The following is a 21,204-nucleotide window of genomic DNA, read 5'->3' as shown; positions in this document are numbered from 1 at the left end:
TTTACTACCCACAAGGGGCTAAATACAGAGAGGACAAACAAGGACAGACAAACAGATTAAGTCGATTATATCGACCCCAGTGTGTAACTGGTACTTAATTTATCAACCCCGAAAGGATGAAAGGCAAAGTCGACCTCGGTGGAATTTGAACTCAGAATGTAATAGCAGACGAAATACGGCTAAGCATTTCGCCCGGCGTGCTAACGTTTCTGCCTGCTTGCCGCCTTTAAGATCCATAATACTGCCACAACATAATAGTGGCAAGAAGACAATAGCATACAAGTGGATGAGGATCCACATTATAACAATGTACACGATAAAAAAACACCTTGCCCTCTGATTCATACTTACTTAACACAGGTATCATATTCAGCAGTTTCTGGAGGGGTTGACTTCTTTGACATATTGATAGATAAATAAGTCCCTTTCTCCTCAGGGATCAAATTATATTGCCAGTTCACCTATCGGAAAACACAGGATCAAAGTAAATGACATAGCAAATATGGTTGTGTGTATGTGTTAAGTTAAGTTAAGTTAATTTTTTGGCTCAGAAAGCAAAAAGCAAGAACATGTAGGGGGACATGGAGTTATGTACAGGGAGGATGTTCATGCAAAGAGTTCAGGCCATTTCTGGTCAAGAGAGACTTTGAACCGAGCGGTCATTGGCATCTTCACTATCTCGTCCGGCAGCTTATTCCACGAGTCCGCAACCCGGACGGAGAAAGCCCCTCTCCTTCGATTGAGATGAAATCGTCGCAGATAGAGCTTTTTGGAGTGACCCCGCAGCCGATGCTCTGGAGCAGGAGTGAAGAACAGCTCTTTCTAGAGGTTACACTTTCTGCTTATGATGTTGTGAGCGAAAATGAGATCACCACGGTGGCGGCATTTTTCTAGAGAATAAAGGTCGGGCGTCTTCAGCCTTTCTTCATAAGACAAATGCTTGTGCATGTGTGTGTGTGTGTGCGTGCGTGTTGTGTGTGTGCGTGTGTCTGATCATATCTTTTACTTGTTTCAGTCATTGAACTGCGGCCATGCTAGAGCAATTACCTAAGGAATTATAGTCAAATAAATTGAGCCCAGGACTGATTTTAAAAAAAAATTCTATTTGTGTCTTTTGTCAAACTGCCAAATTACAGGTGAGAAGCACAAAACCACACGCACAAAGACACACACACACACATATACACAGATGTGCATTGTGCGTGGTATGTGTGTGTGGTATGTGTTAGGAAGCAGTGAAGCAGAACTGCAGGAGCTTACCACCAGACTGGAAAAAGTATCAGGAACACAGCCCAATAAAGAGTAAGATCATGGTTGATAGTAAGAACCTAAACACTGCAACAAGATGCAGGAGGAAAGAGTGAGAGAAAGTTGTGGCGAAGGAGTCAGCAGAAGTTCACCATTACCTTCTGCCATAACCGTGTGGAGCTTAGGTGTTTCGCTCATAAACACAAAGATTGCTTGTCTGAGATTCGAACCTGAGATCCCTCGACCACGAGTCCGCTGTTCTAACCACTAGGCTATGTACCTCCAAACACACACACACACACACACACACACACACACACACACACATAACAAACTGGCTTCTGTGCCGGTGGCATGTAGAAAGCACCATTCAAGCGTGATCATTACCTGCATTGCCTTACTGGCACTTGTGCTGGTGGCACGTGAAAAAACATTTGAGCAAGATTGTTGCCAGTGCCGCTGGACTGGCTTCTGTGCAGGAGGCACATAAAAAGCACCATTTGAGCGTTGCCGTTGCCAGTACCACCTGACTGGCCCCCGTGCCGGTGGCATGTAAAAGCACTCACTACACTCTTGAAGTGGTTGGCGTTATGAAGGGCATCCAGCTGTAGAAACTCTGCCAGATCAGATTGGAGTCTGGTGCAGCCATCTGGTTCGCCAGCCCTCAGTCAAATCGTCCAACTCATGCTAGCATGTGAAGCAGATGTTAAACGATGATGATGATGATGAATGGTACACACACACACACACACACATATATATATATATATATATATATATATATATATATATATATATATATATATATTGTCTTTTACTACCCGCCATTGCTTCTTCACCAAACTTTTTGGCGCCCTCCGATTCTTCCCCTCTCTTCCTCCCATCCTCCTCCCCTCTTCCTCCCATCCTCCTTAATCCCTTCTTTCTCCTTTTCTCTTGGTCACTGATTCTGTCCCCTGCCTTCCACCCTCTTTGATTCCCTCTCTCTCTGTCTCTCTTTCTCTCTCGCCTGTGACCTGCTGCTTCTTCAACCATTCTGTTGGCCTTCGTATCTCGACCAACATGTGTCCCCGCTACCGAAACGGTAATTATTTCTACGCCAGCTGCTATGTTGTTGTTGTTTTGTCTCTTTTGGTCTAAAGTCGTATGACAACCACCGTTATATATATTTTGTTTATTCATTACTGTTTTCAATTTCGTTTTCGTCTCTTGTATTCACATCCGTCTTGTGCGTTCACATTCCTGTCTTCTACCAAGAAATCTAATGCTTACAGCTTAGTTTTTTTTCTTGGGGCTGGCCGAGTTGGAGCAAATATCAGAATTGAACAGCCGAAATTTGCTATGATGATTCGGTGTCTGACTGAAGATTGAAGGCTTCGAATGATTTGTCTGTGTTCCGTGTTCGTCCCTTCCTGTATTTCACGTTCATTATATATAAAAACATTCATTCTTATATAATATATATATATTTCTTTGCTGCCCACAAGGGGCTACACACAGAGGGGACAAAAAAGGACAGACAAACGGATTAAGTCAATTATATCGACCCCAGTGCGTAACTGGTACTTAATTTATCGACCCCGAAAGGATGAAAGGCAAAGTCGACCTCAGCGGAATTTGAACTCAGAATGTAGTGGCAGACGAAGTACTGGTAAGCATTTCGCCCGGCGTGCTAACGTTTCTGCCAGCTTGCCGCCTTACACACACACACATATATACACACACACACACCACACACACACACACACACACACACACACACACACACACATATATATATATATATATATATCATTGTCTCAGGTTTTTGGAATGCAAAAGGTATTATGCTTATAAACTATCTATAAAAGGGCCACTCCATCAGTGGAGACTACTATGCCAAGTTATAAACAAATGTTCAGGAAAACTGACAAAAGGGGAATTGATTCACCAGGATAATGCTCCAACATACAAACCCTTGGTTTCAATGGCTGCTGTACATGACTGTAGCTTTGAACTGGTTGATCAGTACTGCCCTCTTCAACTGAGTTGGCCCCATCTAACTATCATCTATGAAAAAAAAAAAAACACTTGGCTGGGAATCAGTATTGTGGTGATGATGATGTCATATCTAGTTTTGATGATGTTTTTGACCAACAGGATGAAAGCTTCTTGACCAATGTGAGCCAAGCTCTGCAACACCAATGGAAGAAGTGTGTGGACTGCAAGGAGGACTATGTTGGGAAATAAACCTCATTTGGCCTCATTCCATGAGGGTATCTTGGTCAGTCTATGGACATTTTAGCTGACTCTCATATGTGCATCTGTGTGTGTGTTTACACACACAAATGTGTTTGTATGTGTTGTGTGTTGTTGTTTGTTCCTTCTCGAGCTACGCCTGGCTCATAAGGGCCGGTTTCCCAGTTTCTTGGCGTATAGATTCCCCACCTGGACGGGACGCCAGTTCATCGCAGGTGAGCTGCAAGACGCAGGAGGAAAGAGTGAGAGAAAGTTGTGGCGAAAGAGTCAGCAGAAATTTCGCCATTACCTTCTGCTGGAGCCGCGTGGAGCTTAGGTGTTTCGCTCATAAACACACACATCGCCCGGTCTGAGATTTGAACCCGCGATCCCTCGACTGCTGCTCTAACCACTAGGCCATGTGCCTCCACTATGTGTATGTGTGTATGTTTTTTGTTTGTTCCTTCTTGAGCTATGCCTGGCTCATAAGGGCCGGATTCCCGGTTTCTTGGCGTATAGGTTCCCCACCTAGACGGGACACTGGTCCACCGCAGGTGAGCTGCAAGATGCAGGAGTAAAGAGTGAGAGAAAGTTGTGGCGAAAGAGTCAGCAGAATTTTTGCCATTACCTTCTGCCGGAGCCGCGTGGAGCTTAGGTGTTTTCGCTCATAAACATACACATTGTCCGGTCTGAGATTTGAACCCACGATCCCTCGACCGTGATCCACTGCTCTAACCACTGGGCCATGTGCCTCCACATGTGTTGTATGTGTGTGTGTGTGTGTGTAAATAAAGCCAGAAGCTTACCTGAACAAGAACATAACCATTTCCAGTCACTTCAACTTTCAAATTCTTTGTGCTTGAAGGAAGCTGCAACAAGAACAACAACAACACATGTAAGAGTCATGATATAAACATTTCTCCATCTTTTGTATGGATGGAAGCACTCCGTCGGTTACGACGACGAGGGTTCCGGTTGATCCGACCAACAGAACAGCCTGCTCGTGAAATTAACGTGTAAGTGGCTGAGCACTCCACAGACATGTGTACCCTTAACGTAGTTCTCAGGGAGATTCAGTGTGACACAGAGAGTGACAAGGCCGGCCCTTTGAAATACAGGTACAACAGAAACAGGAAGTAAGAGTGAGAGAAAGTTGTGGTGAAAGAGTACAGCAGGGATCACCACCACCCCCTACTAGAGCCTCGTGGAGCTTTTAGGTGTTTTCGCTCAATAAACACTCACAACGCCCAGTCTGGGATTCGAAACCGCAATCCTACGACCGCGAGTCCGCTGCCCTAACCACTGGGCCATTGCGCCTCCACTATCTTTTGTATAGTGTTTGTTTAGCCTGAGGTAAGGCTTGATCTAGCAAAACATCTTGTTCTCATTTTTCAGGCATTATGTTGCCCCCACACCCACCCCTACACTCAAATTGCTACATTTTCCTGGGTATGATCTTAAACTATTGGGTTGGCAAATAAGTTCCTGCGGTTTTTTAAAATTTAAATTTCCTAAAAGATTTAATAAAAAATAACAACTAATTAATCGACAATGTATTCACCCTTGTTGTGTGCAACTTCTTCACAATGTTCAACAAGATTTTCAATACCTCATTGGTAGAAATCATTCAATTTTGACTCGAAAAATTGATCCAACCAAGCTCTCAATTCTGCATCAGTATTGAACGAAACTCCGTGCATAGCATTTGAAAGAGATCGAAAGAGGTGGAAATCCATTGGTGCCAAATCAGGAGAGTACGGCGGATGTGGCAGCACTTCCCAGCCATGTGTTTGAATAGCTACCTTGGTCATATTGGTGATTTGAGGCCAGGCATTGTCGTGCAGTAGGAGAACTCCATGCTGCCGATTAGGTCTTTTCTCTTGAATAGCCATGTTGAGTCGTTCCATCTGTTGAACATAGAGTCTGCATTGACCGTTTGGTTCCATTCAAGCAATTCGTAATGGATAATCCCTTCCCAGTCCCACCATATGCACAACATCGTCTTACAAGGATGAAGATCTTGTTTTACGCGCAGTGTCATTTGTTTACCGGGGCTAAGCCATTCCTTACGCAGCTTCATATTGATGTACAGGCGCCATTTTTCGTCACTAGCAACGAGTCAGTAAAGAAATCATTGCTTTTGTCAATGAGTTGAGTGGTGACGACCAAGCAAACCAGCAGAGATTGTGGATCGTTGATTTTTGTTGTTGTCCCTTAAAGCATACAGAACCCATACTCCATACCTCCGAACCTTTCCCATTGAGTGAAGATGCTCTCTTTAACAGTGTGGGAGCATTCCATTTTCTCTGCCAGTTCCCTTGTTGTTTGATGAGAATTTTCGTGTAAAAGTTGGTTTAATCACTCTGCATCAAACTCAACTGGACGGCCAGAACGAGGTGCATCTTTGATGTCAAAATTTCCATTTTTGAACTTGGCATACCGATCACGAGTGGTTCTTTCAGCTATGGCATCCTCTCCATACATAGCATAAATGTTGCAAGCAGCTTTTGCGGTCTCTAGAACTTTGATTAAAAGCAAAAAGAAGATGTCTAAAATGCTCATTTTTCTTAACTTGACATTCCATTTTAATGATATGAAAATAAATAAAAATTAACTAAAATTAACTAGAAAAAAACAAAAAAACAAAATAGATTCCAAAATAATTCAAAAATGGAATTCCAAAGTTTAAAAACAGAATAAATTCCAAAATTTAAAAAAAATGGCAGGAACTTAGTTGCCAACCCAATATATCTAGGTTCAGGAGTATAGGCGCAGGAGTGGCTGTGTGGTAAGTAGCTTGCTAACCAACCACATGGTTCCGGGTTCAGTCCCACTGCGTGGCATCTTGGGCAAGTGTCTTCTGCAATAGCCCCGGGCCGACCAAAGCCTTGTGAGTGGATTTGGTAGACGGAAACTGAAAGAAGCCTGTCGTATATATGTATATATATATATATATATATATGTATGTATGTGTGTGTGTTTGTGTGTCTGTGTTTGTCCTCCTAGCATTGTTTGACAACTGATGCTGGTGTGTTACATCCCCGTCACTTAGCGGTTCGGCAAAAGAGACCGATAGAATAAGTACTGGGCTTACAAAAAAAAAGAATAAGTCCCGGGGTCGAGTTGCTCGACTAAGGCGGTGCTCCAGCATGGCCGCAGTCAAATGACTGAAACAAGTAAAAGAGTAAAAGAGAGTGCCAGGGTTTCCCCATTTCTTTCGTGATACTGGAATGAACCACTTACGAAATGGTGATTGCCATTTTTATTTGTGATATTGGAACAGTGTCCGAATATGACTTTGAACTGAATCTGGTTGTGGGGCTGTGGTTTGGGAGTTCCAAGTTGTTTGATGACTGCAAAACCACCTCTTAGCCACTGTTGCCCCCAAATCTACACTTACCCCCAGTAGTAGCAACTGTTAGTGCCCCAGTTATGGGTTAATTAGCATGTCACAGAATTGCCTCCAGATGGAGGTCACTCACAGACACCTCGTCCATCCAATCAGATGTATGTAGGTGTGTGTACCATACTAATCATATCTGTCGGGCATGTGGAAGAGAGTGTAATTCGGCAGGAGGACTTAAACGACATGCAAAGGTACATGAAGCCCAGTTACAACTACAGCTGGCTATTACCAGTAAAGGTTTTAGTTGCCAATTCTGTACAAGACATTGAAGGTCTTTAGCTGGGCTAAAAAGTCACATTCGATCACAGCACCAGTAACAGTTAAGCTTCATGCAATGGCCATACTCGATAATGAGGGGGAAACCATCATGTATGTATGTATGTATGTATGCATGCATGCATGTATGTATGTATGTATATATGTATATATGTATGTATATGTGTTGTCCTGGGTATGACTTAAAGTACATCTGGTAGTGGGACACCAGTACAAGAGTTCCAGGGTCTTGAGGAGTGTGGAATCACTTCTTAGTCACTGTTGTACCCATGTCTACTCTGGCCCTGAGTAGTAAGCACTTGTTAGGGTCCAAGCTGTAGGTTAAATAACATGTCAGAGTTGCCTCCAGAAGACACTCATAGACACCATGTTCGTCCATCTAGGGTATCTTCCATCTGGCTTGTCTCTGGGTTTCTTGGTACTGTGATGTTGTAGAAGCTTGACTTTAAACCCTTGCATGGGCACTGCCAATACTTGTCAGTGATGGTCATGCTTGTCTAATGAGTAGACAGCCATCATGTAAATATGTATGTATGTATGTATGTATGTATGTATGTATGTATGTATGCATGCATGCATGCATGCATGTATGTATGTATGTATGTATGCATGTACGTATGTATGTATGTGTGTGTGTGTATGTATGTATGTATGCATGCATGTATGTATGTATGTGTGTATGTATGTATGTATGCATGCATGGATGTATGTATGTATGTATGTATGTGTATGGATGGATGTATGTATGTATGTATGCATGCATGCATGCATGTATGTATGTGTGTATGTATGTATGTATGTATGTATGTATGCATGTATGTATGTATGTGTATGTATGTGTGTATGTATTTATGTATGTATGTATGTATGTATGTATGTATGTATGTATGTATGTATGTGTGTGTATGTATGTATGTATGTATGTATGTGTGTATGGATGGATGGATGGATGGATGCATGCAAGTATATGTGTGTGCATGTATCTTTATATATGTATGTTATCCTGAACGTACATGTGTTTTCCTGGGCACAACTTTAAACTGCATCTGTTAGTGGGGCACTAGTTCAGGGGTTCCAGAATTTTGAGAAATGCGGAACCACTTCTTAGCTAATATTCTCCCCAGGTCTACTCCTTTAGTTGCCGAACCGCTAAGTGACGGGGACGTAAACACACCAGCATCGGTTGTCAAGCAATGCTAGGGGGACAAACACACACATACATATATATGTACATATATACGACAGGCTTTTTTCAGTTTCCGTCTACCAAATCCATTCACAAGGCTTGCCCAAGATGCCACGCAGTGGGACTGAACCCGGAACCATGTGGTTGGTTAGCAAGCTACTTACAACCAACACCAGTTGTCAGATTGGAGTGGGACAGACACAAACACATACATATCAGTCATTTTAACACCCAGTTTTCCTACAACTAAGAGTATGTGTTTCTGTGAAGTGCTCAGCCACCTGCACGTTAGTTCCATAGGTGCAGGAGTGGCTGTGTGGTAAGTAGCTTGCTTACGAACCACATGGTTCCAGGTTCAGTCCCACTGTGACACCTTAGGCAAGTGTCTTCTACTATAGCCACAGGCCGACCAAAGCCTTGTGAGTGGATTTGGTAGATGGAAACTGAAAGAAGCCCGTCGTATATATGTATATATATGTATATGTGTGTGTATTTGTGTGTGTGTATTTGTCCTCCCAACATCGCTTGACAACCAATGTCAGTGTGTTTATGTCCCTGGTACTTAGTGGTTCGGCAAAAGAGACCAATAGAATAAGTACTAGGCTTACAAAGAATAAGTCCTGGGGTCGATTTGCTCGACTAAAGGTGGTGCTCCAGCATGGCCGCAGTCAAATGACTGAAACAAGTAAAAAGAGAGTCTGTTCTATTGATCGGATGAACTGGACCCCTCGTCATTGTAACTGATGGAACGCTTGTTAATTAATTTGCGGGAATATTGATTACCATAACTAGCAGATCATGTGTCCACAGAGAGGTTCTGCCTCTGATTGTTAAGTGATGTTATTTTTCGGTGTCCTAACTTGTCTCACTATTAATGATGATTGCGATTTAGTAGTAGTGGTGATGGTGGTGGTAGGATGGTAGTAGTACTGATTATAGTTATACTAGTAGTAGTAGTAATGGTTATAGTAGTAGTAGTAGTAGTAGTAGTAGTAGTAGTAGTGGTGGTGGTGGTGGTGGTGGTGATGGTTATAGTAGTAGTAGTAGTAGTGATGGTTACAGTAGTAGTAGTAGTGATGGTTATAGTAGTCGTAGTAGTAATGGTGGTTATAGTAGTAGTTGTAGTAGTAGCAGTCGTAGTAGTAGTCGTAGTAGTAGTAGTGATGGTTATAGTAGTAGTAGTCATAGTAGTAGTAGTAGTAGTGATGGTTATAGTAGTAGTAGTGATGGTTATAGTGAGTAGTAGTAGTGATGGTTATAGTAGTAGTAGTGATGGTTATAGTGAGTAGTAGTAGTGATGGTTATAGTAGTAGTAGTAGTAGTGATGGTTATAGTAGTAGTAGTAGTAGTAGTAGTACTGGTGGTGGTGGTGGTAGTAGTAGTACTAGTGGTGTTGGTGGTAATAGTAGTATCAGGAGTAGTAGTGTTGATGGTAGTAGCAGTAATAGGAGTAGTGGTGGTGGTAGTATTAGTAGTAGTTTCTTTTTTATCTTACATCTTTCTTATAAAGAATGGTTGAGTTTTCGTAAGTGATAGTTTCAAAAGAATATTCGGTCCCTTCATTCGTCTCTATTTTCACATCCACGGCGGAATCATTCTGGCTGAAAAGCAGGGCATACTGAGTCAGAGCTTCAAGACCCATCACAGTGTCCTACAAAGAAAGAAAACAAAAAAGCAGAAGTCATGGATGAAAGCCACATAATCAAAAGCTGGAAGGAAATAATTTTATCGTTTAACTTCTCCTTGTTTCAGTCATTGGACTGCAGCCATGCTGGCCCTCTATTTTGAAGGGGAACAGTTTAGTCAAACAAAGTAACCCTAGTCCTTATTTTTCTATTCTATTAGTCATTTTTTGCCAAGGACATTAACAGGGACATAAACAAACCAACACCAGTTGTCAGATTGGAGTGGGACAGACACAACACATACATATCAGTCATTTTAACACCCAGTTTTCCTACAACTAAGAGTATGTGTTTCTGTGAAGTGCTCAGCCACCTGCACGTTAGTTCCATAGGTGCAGGAGTGGCTGTGTGGTAAGTAGCTTGCTTACGAACCACATGGTTCCAGGTTCAGTCCCACTGTGACACCTTAGGCAAGTGTCTTCTACTATAGCCACAGGCCGACCAAAGCCTTGTGAGTGGATTTGGTAGATGGAAACTGAAAGAAGCCCGTCGTATATATGTATATATATGTATATGTGTGTGTATTTGTGTGTGTGTATTTGTCCTCCCAACATCGCTTGACAACCAATGTCAGTGTGTTTATGTCCCTGGTACTTGTGGTTCGGCAAAAGAGACCAATAGAATAAGTACTAGGCTTACAAAGAATAAGTCCTGGGGTCGATTTGCTCGACTAAAGGTGGTGCTCCAGCATGGCCGCAGTCAAATGACTGAAACAAGTAAAAAGAGAGTCTGTTCTATTGATCGGATGAACTGGACCCCTGGTCATTGTAACTGATGGAACGCTTGTTAATTAATTTGCGGGAATATTGATTACCATAACTAGCAGATCATGTGTCCACAGAGAGGTTCTGCCTCTGATTGTTAAGTGATGTTATTTTTCGGTGTCCTAACTTGTCTCACTATTAATGATGATTGCGATTTAGTAGTAGTGGTGATGGTGGTGGTAGGATGGTAGTAGTACTGATTATAGTTATACTAGTAGTAGTAGTAATGGTTATAGTAGTAGTAGTAGTAGTAGTAGTAGTAGTGGTGGTGGTGGTGGTGGTGGTGATGGTTATAGTAGTAGTAGTGATGGTTACAGTAGTAGTAGTAGTGATGGTTATAGTAGTCGTAGTAGTAATGGTGGTTATAGTAGTAGTTGTAGTAGTAGCAGTCGTAGTAGTAGTCGTAGTAGTAGTAGTGATGGTTATAGTAGTAGTAGTCATAGTAGTAGTAGTAGTAGTGATGGTTATAGTAGTAGTAGTGATGGTTATAGTGAGTATAGTAGTGATGGTTATAGTAGTAGTAGTAGTGATGGTTATAGTGAGTAGTAGTAGTGATGGTTATAGTAGTCGTAGTAGTAGTAGTGATGGTTATAGTAGTAGTAGTAGTAGTAGTAGTACTGGTGGTGGTGGTGGTAGTAGTAGTACTAGTGGTGTTGGTGGTATAGTAGTATCAGGAGTAGTAGTGTTGATGGTAGTAGCAGTAATAGGAGTAGTGGTGGTGGTAGTATTAGTAGTAGTTTCTTTTTTATCTTACATCTTTCTTATAAAGAATGGTTGAGTTTTCGTAAGTGATAGTTTCAAAGAATATTCGGTCCCTTCATTCGTCTCTATTTTCACATCCACGGCGGAATCATTCTGGCTGAAAAGCAGGGCATACTGAGTCAGAGCTTCAAGACCCATCACAGTGTCCTACAAGAAAGAAAACAAAAAAGCAGAAGTCATGGATGAAAGCCACATAATCAAAAGCTGGAAGGAAATAATTTTATCGTTTAACTTCTCCTTGTTTCAGTCATTGGACTGCAGCCATGCTGGCCCTCTATTTTGAAGGGGAACAGTTTAGTCAAACAAAGTAACCCTAGTCCTTATTTTTCTATTCTATTAGTCATTTTTTGCCAAGGGACATTAACAGGGACATAAACAAACCAACACCAGTTGTCAGATTGGAGTGGGACAGACACAAACACATACATATCAGTCATTTTACCACCCAGTTTTTCTATCTTGCATGGGTTGGATAGAATTTGTTGGACAGAATTAAAAAGCAGCAAGCTGGCAGAATCGTTAGCAGAATCGGGCAAAATACTTAGCGGTATATATATATATATATATATACGCCATGATAGATCGTTAGCTCCTACATGCATTTTTTTTCTCTCCTTGTTTTTATTTCTGTGTATCTTTCTGTCGAAGAGCGTAGGCTCGAAACGTAAAAGACTTTTTCTATTCCTGAGCGCTATACTAATAAATTTGTTTGTTTGTATTCCACCTGCCTTCGTCTTTTGTTTATTTTCATAAACCTTCCTGTTATATATATATATATATATATATATATATATAATGCTCTATATGTATATAGAGAGATAGGTAGATAGACGGACTGACAGACAGTTGCTGATCGATAGATGGGGCGATAGACACACACACACACGCATATATATGTTAGATCGTTAGCTCCTACACGCATTTTTTTCTCTCCTTGTTTTTATTTCTGTGTATCTTTCTGTCGAAGAGCGTAGGCTCGAAATGTAAATGACTTTTTCTATTCCTGAGCGCTATACTAATACATTTGTTTGTTTGTACTCCACCTGCCTTCGTCTTTTGTTTATTTTCGTAAACTTTCCCTTTATATATATATATATATATATATATATACATATCACCCTTCATATTTTGCCCAACCCACCTTGCCCTCTTTCAAACATGTCTGTAATCTATATGATCTACTGGTCCATAGCACCCTCTCCCCTTCCATTCCAACCCAACCCAGATCCTTCCCTTGCTCCAGATCCCATTGCCACACCTGCCCTTTCCTCACTATCACCCCCCCCCCCTCACTGGATCCAACCACACCCTCCACATTAGCAACTCCTTCTCCTGCTCTTCTTCCAACCTTATTTACTGTATCAGGTGTAATTTCTACAACAAACCTTATGTTGGTCAGACAGGCCGCTGGCTAGCCAACCGGTTCACCAAACACCTACGAGATGCTTTTCTGTGTATTGGGTTGTCCGGAAAGTTTGTGCCGATTTATAGTAGCTTAACTTTCGACTTATTTTAGAACATGGTTGAGTCCATAAAATAGGATTTTACTACATCTCCATTTAGAGCACAGTTTAAGCTATCTTTTCGTGGAAGAAGGTTTATGTTCCTATAACTCTCTTACTCTTTACTCTTTTACTTGTTTCAGTCATTTGACTGCGGCCATGCTGGAGCACCGCCTTTAATCGAGCAACTCGACCCCGGGACTTATTCTTTGTAAGCCCAGTACTTATTCTATTGGTCTCTTTTGCCGAACTGCTAAGTAACGGGGACATAAACACACCAGCATCGGTTGTCAAGCAATGCTAGGGGGACAAACACAGACACACACACACACACACATATATATATATATATATATATATATATATATACGACAGGCTTCTTTCAGTTTCCGTCTACCAAATCCACTCACAAGGCATCGGTTGGCCCGGGGCTATAGTAGAAGACACTTGCCCAAGATGCCATGCTGTGGGACTGAATCCGGAACCATGTGGTTGGTTAGCAAGCTACTTACCACACAGCCACTCCTGCGCGTGTGTTAATTTTATAACCCTTTAAAATGGAAGATAAGAAAATTAATTTTTTTATTGTTTGTTCCTTTATTCTTTTATTCAATTATTTTTATTTGTTTTTTCATTTATTTATTTCTCTTACTGTTGTACTTGTTGATTTTAATCTTTTTATTTTATTTTCATTTTATTGTTTATTTATTCTATTTTTTAAATTTTGTTTCTGTCACTGATTCGTTCACATAATCTTTTTCCTTAATGATTTTATTCCTACTTATTATTCATATTCTGTGAAGGTGTGTGGCTTAGTGGTCAGGGGCATTCAGCTCATGATCGTATGGTCATGAGTTCAATTCCCAGCGACGCATTGTGTCCTTGAGCAAGACACTTTATTTCACATTGCTCTAGTCCCCTCAGCTGGCAAAAATGAGTAGTACCAGTATTTCAAAGGGGACAGCCTTATAACACTCTGTGTCATGCTGAATCTCTCCAAGAACTACCTTAACTCTTTAGCATTCAGATTATTCTGTCAAATAATTACATTGTTTTAAATTAATTGTACAGCATCTTGTAACTCTGAGATTTTGATGATGTCCCTGTTTATTTTTAGAATGACTTTGTAGGGTAGGTGTGAGAGGTCAGAGCTGGATGGTTTGAGAATAAAACAGGAAGACAATTTGGGCCTGGTATGGCTGGTTTAAACACTAAAGGGTTAAACGTACACGTGTTTGTGGATTGCTCAGCCCCTTGCACGTTAATTTCACGAGCAGGCTGTTCCGTTGATCGGATCAGCTGGGACCCTCGTCGTTGTAACCGACGGAGGGCTCCGAAATTATTTGTATTAATTTTTATATCTCATATTCCGATACCACACACCACATACCACCTCTCTCTCTCCCTCACAACCACACACACACACCACACACATACACACATGAACACACACATATTTCCACATACACAACCCTCCACACTACACACATACAATGCACACACATACATGTGTGTATAGACACACACATACACACACACACACTAATACATGTGCACACACACACAAACACAAATTTATACAGAGAGTGACAGAATAACATAGGAAGAAAGACACACACACATACATGTGCCCACACACACACACACACACACTCATACATGTGCACACACACACATACATGTGCCCACACACACACACATACACACTCATACATGTGCCCACACACACATACACTCATACATGTGCACACACACACATACATGTGCCCACACACACACACACACTCATACATGTTCACACACACACATACATGTGCCCACACACAACACACACACTCATACATGTGCACACACACACATACATGTGCCCACACACACACACACACTCATACATGTGCACACACACACATACATGTGCCCACACACACACACACACACACTCATACATGTGCACACACACACATACATGTGCCCACACACACCACCAACTACCTGTGCACACACACACATACATTGCCCACACACACCCACTACTACATGTGCACACACACACATACATGTGCCCACCCACACACACACCCACACATACATGTGCAACACACACACCATACATGTGCCCAACACACATCACACACATACATGTGCACACACACACATACATGTGCCCACACACACATACATGTGCCCACACACACACACACATACATGTGCACACACACACATACATGTGCCCACACACACACACACTCATACATGTGCCCACACACACACACACTCATACATGTGCACACGCACATACTCATTCCCACTGTGTCCACACATGCAGATGCCAACACACATACACACACACAAAACCACCCTCACCCATTCCGACAGCCATACCCACCCATTCACACACTCTTCAGGCAATGCACCCACACCCCACCTCTCCTCTCTCTCCCTCTCACATATGCATGCAGGCACCACACACACACACACACACAAACACACACACACACCACATATGCAAATGCACATATACCTTCACCTTATTCTTATTCTAGAAACAATACTTTCAGAGCATCCTCCACCATTGCTAATTTGGTCACCTAGGTAACAGAAACTATCTACAACCTTAAAAGACCCTCCTGGGCATTTGAGAGAATCTAAGTTCCATGTGCTCTTAGAGCTTACTGTTCATGTCTCTGTGTCTGTGTTTGTCCCCTAACTGCAACTTGACAACCAGTCTTGGTTTGATAATAATAATGAAATTATTGTATACAGTGCTCAGGTGCACCACAACTTGTCAGAAAGTGCATATAAAGTACATGCAGTAATGTACAAATGTCTGGGAAGTGAACAGTGTATGAGTCAGATACATACTTGTGTGTGTATGGAGGGGAGAAAATCAGGTGTAGTGTTGGCGAATCTCGGGAAGCATGGAAGTTTTGAAGGATGCAGTGCTCCTACAACTAACAACTGATGCCAGCAGTTTGTTTCATGCTTCAGCAACTCTTAGCATGAAAAAATGTTTCCAAAGGTCATGGGAGCTGTGCTGTTTTCTGACTTTGTAAATATGTCCACAGGTGTTAGACAGATGGAGTTTATAATACTAATATAATAATAATAATGAAATTATTGTATACAGTGCTCAGGTGCACCACAACTTGTCAGAAAGTGCATATAAAGTACAAGCAGTAATGTACAATGTCTGGGAAGTGAACAGTGTATGAGTCAGATACATGCTTGTGTGTGTATGGAGGGGAGAAAATCAGGTGTAGTGTTGGCGAATCTCAGAAAGGATGGAAGTTTTGAAGGATGCAGTGCTCCTACAACTAACAACTGAAGCCAGCAGTTTGTTTCATGCTTCAGCAACTCTTAGCATGAAAAAATGTTTCCAAAGGTCATGGGAGCTGTGCTGTTTTCTGACTTTGTAAATATGTCCACAGGTGTTAGACAGATGGAGTTTATAATACTACTAATAATAATAATAATGAAATATTGTATACAGTGCTCAGGTGCACCACAACTTGTCAGAAAGTGCATATAAAGTACAAGCAGTAATGTACAAATGTCTGGGAAGTGAACAGTGTATGAGTCAGATACATGCTTGTGTGTGTATGGAGGGGAGAAAATCAGGTGTAGTGTTGGCGAATCTCAGAAAGGATGGAAGTTTTGAAAGATGCAGTGCTCCTACAACTAACAACTGATGCCAGCAGTTTGTTTCATGCTTCAGCAACTCTTAGCATGAAAAAATGTTTCCAAAGGTCATGGGAGCTGTGCTGTTTTCTGACTTTGTAAATATGTCCACAGGTGTTAGACAGATGGAGTTTATAATACTAATAATAATAATAATAATGAAATTATTGTATACAGTGCTCAGGTGCACCACAACTTGTCAGAAAGTGCATATAAAGTACAAGCAGTAATGTACAAATGTCTGGGAAGTGAACAGTGTATGAGTCAGATACATGCTTGTGTGTGTATGGAGGGGAGAAAATCAGGTGTAGTGTTGGCGAATCTCAGAAAGGATGGAAGTTTTGAAGGATGCAGTGCTCCTACAACTAACAACTGAAGCCAGCAGTTTGTTTCATGCTTCAGCAACTCTTAGCATGAAAAAATGTTTCCAAAGGTCATGGGGCTGTGCTGTTTTCTGACTTTGTAAATATGTCCACAGGTGTTAGACAGATGGAGTTTATAATACTACTAATAATAATAATAATGAAATTATTGTATACAGTGCTCAGGTGCACCACAACTTGTCAGAAAGTGCATATAAAGTACAAGCAGTAATGTACAAATGTCTGGGAAGTGAACAGTGTATGAGTCAGATACATGCTTGTGTGTGTATGGAGGGGAGAAAATCAGGTGTAGTGTTGGCGAATCTCAGAAAGGATGGAAGTTTTGAAAGATGCAGTGCTCCTACAACTAACAACTGATGCCAGCAGTTTGTTTCATGCTTCAGCAACTCTTAGCATGAAAAAATGTTTCCAAAGGTCATGGGAGCTGTGCTGTTTTCTGACTTTGTAAATATGTCCACAGGTGTTAGACAGATGGAGTTATAATACTAATAATAATAATAATAATGAAATTATTGTATACAGTGCTCAGGTGCACCACAACTTGTCAGAAAGTGCATATAAAGTACAAGCAGTAATGTACAAATGTCTGGGGAGTGAACAGTGTATGAGTCAGATACATGCTTGTGTGTGTATGGAGGGGAGAAAATCAGGTGTAGTGTTGGCGAATCTCAGGAACCATGGAAGTTTTGAAGGATGCAGTGCTCCTACAACTAACAACTGATGCCAGCAGTTTGTTCCATGCTTCAGCAACTCTCAGCGTGAAAAAATGATTCCTAAAGTCATGGGAGCTGTGCTGTTTTCTGACTTTGTAAATATGTCCACGGGTGTTAGACAGGTGGAGTTTGAAAAGGCGCTCAGAATTATCGTTTGTAAGATGGTTGATAATTTTATGGATGTCTGCCCATAACATATATCCCCATAACATAGCAGTTCAGTAAAGGTGAATGATCGAATAAGTACAATGTTCAAAAACTGGGGGTCTAATAATTCAACGAAATACCAAAAAATTAAAAAAACTTCAAGCTGGTGCTCCAGTATGGCTGCAGTCAAATGACTGAAACAATTGAAAGAAAACAGATATTTATACATAAAAAAGATATTTATACTTCTGTATAAACTGAAATATATACAGATATAAACTAACCTGTGTGGAACGGAAACCTCCGTGGCTGTTTCGCTGACTGACAAGGTAGTTTCGAACGGGAATGCTTTCTTCCATTTTGTGTTTGTAACTGTAAGCCAACAATGCATAGGCTGCCATTTCCACAGACTTTGATGGTGATGACGCCCAATACATCTTGTCATCTGCAAAGTAAGTATCACGTATATATATATATATATATATATATATATATATATATATATATATATATATATAAATATATATATATATATATTTATATATATATATTTATATATAAATAATATAAGAGAGTGGTCACTATATTGCTCACTCTAGCACCATAGTGACCACTCTCTTATATTTATTTTGTAAAAATATTATAATATGTTATAAAATATTATAATAATCCAGGTTTCTCGTAGCACTAGGCCACTTGGTGTTGAATAGATATACTATTAAATTAGTATCTAATTCTCTCACCCTTATTAATTAATTATATATAAATATATATATATTTATATATATATATTTATATATATATATATATATATATACAAAATAGAAAATGGAGAAACATACTTAAATCAATCAACATCAACCATCAGATGATACCCAATCAATACTTTATTACACCATTACATAACAGCAAAGGCATTATACAAAATATATTGCAATTTATATATATATATATATATATATATATATATATAATATATATATACTACGAAGATGTACTTGCATAGCAAGTGATTTGATCTGAGATCGTGTGCTGAAACAAAAACAATTGCAGCATGGAAGGTGTTGTAAGCTATTTAAGAAACACACAAAAGCCGTTCGATGACAAATTAAACTTAAATGTTGAAGTGAATTGAACGGCTTTTGTGTGTTTCTTAAATGGCTTACAAACACCTTCCACACTGCAATTGTATACATATATATATATATATATATATATATATATTATATATATATATATATATATATATATATATATATATATAATATATATTTATTTATATATATTTATATATAAGAAAAATGAGATTTTTCAATAATATAATAAAGCCCTTTTGGGTTTGATCGTTGCCAGCGTCACCCTACTGGTATTTGTGTTGGTGGCACGTGAAAAAAACATTCGAGTGAGGCCATTGCCAGTGCCGCTGGACTGGCTCCTGTGCAGGTGGCACATAAAAAACACTTTTTGAGCGTGGCCATTGCCAGTACCGCTTGACTGGCCCTCATGCCAGTGGCACGTAAAAGCACCCACTACACTCTCGGAGTGGTTGGCGTTGGGAAGGGCATCCAGCTGTAGAAACTCTGCCAGATCAGATTGGAGCCTGGTGCAGCCATCTGGTTTGCCAATCCTCAGTCAAATCGTCCAACACATGATAGCATGGAAAGCGGACATTAAATGATGATGATGAGGATGATGAAGGTTAATTCCTGTAAAAGGGTTTGATATATCAAATAAATACCATAAATCCTGAAGTATAATCCGCATTTTTTCCCAAAATCCCTCATACGTACTATATACGAGGTTAAAAATGAAAGATATTTTCTAAGCAATGTCCGAGTCTCTATTTGCTGTCCGGCAATGTTTATTCAGACGCATTTTGTGATGTCGGGCGTGAAAATACCTTAAGCTAAGCCTGAAAGCAATGAAGTCATAAAAGAATCATCCATAACTTGCAGTAAGCAACATTTATTAAATGTTATTACTGTTATTTCTTTATTTTCTGCAAACAAAATGCACAAAAAAGCTATATGTTTGCATTATGTTATATATACAATAATAATAATAAAGGATGTTACTGTATACATTTTTACAAACCAAGGGCGTTATATAGACCTCCTTGACATAAGTTAGAGAAGAGGTGCATATTATGCACAAGGTTTAGGTTTTTCAGAGGTACAGCCCCCTAAAATTCCCCTGTGTATTATACTCAAGGGCGGACTATACTCGAGGATTTACGGTAGGTAATTAGTTATTGTGATATAAAGTAATGAATTTTCTATTAAGCATTTCATAGAATTATTATCTATAGTTTTTAGTCTTTAGTTATCTGGTGATGCCATCAATAATCTATATATATAAAAGTGAAGTTGTGTGAGTGTCTGTCTCCTACGATTTAGATTCCTAACTACTCCCACATTTTGCGGTGCAGTTTAACCAAAACCGGGTATCTTATAGTCGTGATTCATATCAAGCCTGTCTGGGTATTAGCGTGCGTCTACGATGAGTCTACGATTTAAAAAATAATTTACCATAATTTTTTTCCATTTTAAGGCATATTTTATCCGTGTGTCGATGGCGGCGGAGTTGGCGTCCATGGTCACACCTGCACCTGTGTTGCTTCTCCCCCTTCTTCCCTCCCTCGTGAAGCTGTGGGGAAGGGAGTGTAAGGAAATCAACGTCGTAAAGCATTGTCAAGGAGACCAGCGTTCTTTTAGAACAACGACTTCATGGCTTGAAGACACCAAAACAGAAATCGCTAAAAAAGCTGAAACAGATCCACAAAAACGGCAAAAACCGCCAGACAGGGCAGGTTTCCTGTGCAAACAATTTGCACAACCGAATGTTTTAGTTGTTGCACAAATCTTTATATATAAAAGTGAGGTTGTGTGTCTGTCTCCCACGATTTAGATTCCTAACTACTCCCACATTTTGTGGTGCAGTTTAACCAAAACCGGGTATCTTATAGTCGTGATTCATATCGAGCCCTTCTGGGTATTAGCGCGTGTCTACGATGAGTCTACAATTTAAAAAATAATTTACCATAATTTTTTCCATTTTAATGCATTTTTTCGCTATTATATAAGGGAAGTAACTCTCTAAAAATGTCAACGATGAGTCAACGATTTAAAAAAAAATTACCATCATTTTTTATTCCATTTGTAATGCATTTTTTTGCTATTTTTTGGCTATAACTCTCTAAAAATGCTTATATAGTTATTTCCCTTACAAACCCGAGCA

At 40.3% G+C, this 21,204-nt stretch overlaps 1 protein-coding gene across 1 annotated transcript in view; it reads right to left on the bottom strand.

Moving 5' to 3' along the window:
* Window positions 1-371: 371 nt before the first annotated feature.
* Window positions 372-21,204, bottom strand: part of LOC115226112 (CD109 antigen-like) — a 161,648-nt gene continuing 140,815 nt past the window's right edge. Inside the window, exons 31-34 of the mRNA XM_036514831.1 lie at window positions 18,252-18,412; window positions 11,537-11,691; window positions 4,272-4,334; window positions 372-461 (exon numbers count right to left, since the gene is read on the bottom strand). Coding sequence (XP_036370724.1) covers window positions 4,310-4,334; window positions 11,537-11,691; window positions 18,252-18,412 — 341 coding nt within the window. The 3' untranslated portion in view covers window positions 372-461; window positions 4,272-4,309. The remainder of the gene's footprint in view (window positions 462-4,271; window positions 4,335-11,536; window positions 11,692-18,251; window positions 18,413-21,204) is intronic.

The sequence above is a fragment of the Octopus sinensis genome, linkage group LG29 (genome assembly GCF_006345805.1).
Source record: "Octopus sinensis linkage group LG29, ASM634580v1, whole genome shotgun sequence".
NCBI classification, from domain to species: domain Eukaryota; kingdom Metazoa; phylum Mollusca; class Cephalopoda; order Octopoda; family Octopodidae; genus Octopus; species Octopus sinensis.
The sequence above is the reverse complement of the archived record's forward strand: the minus strand, read 5'-3'. Positions and strand labels throughout refer to the sequence as shown.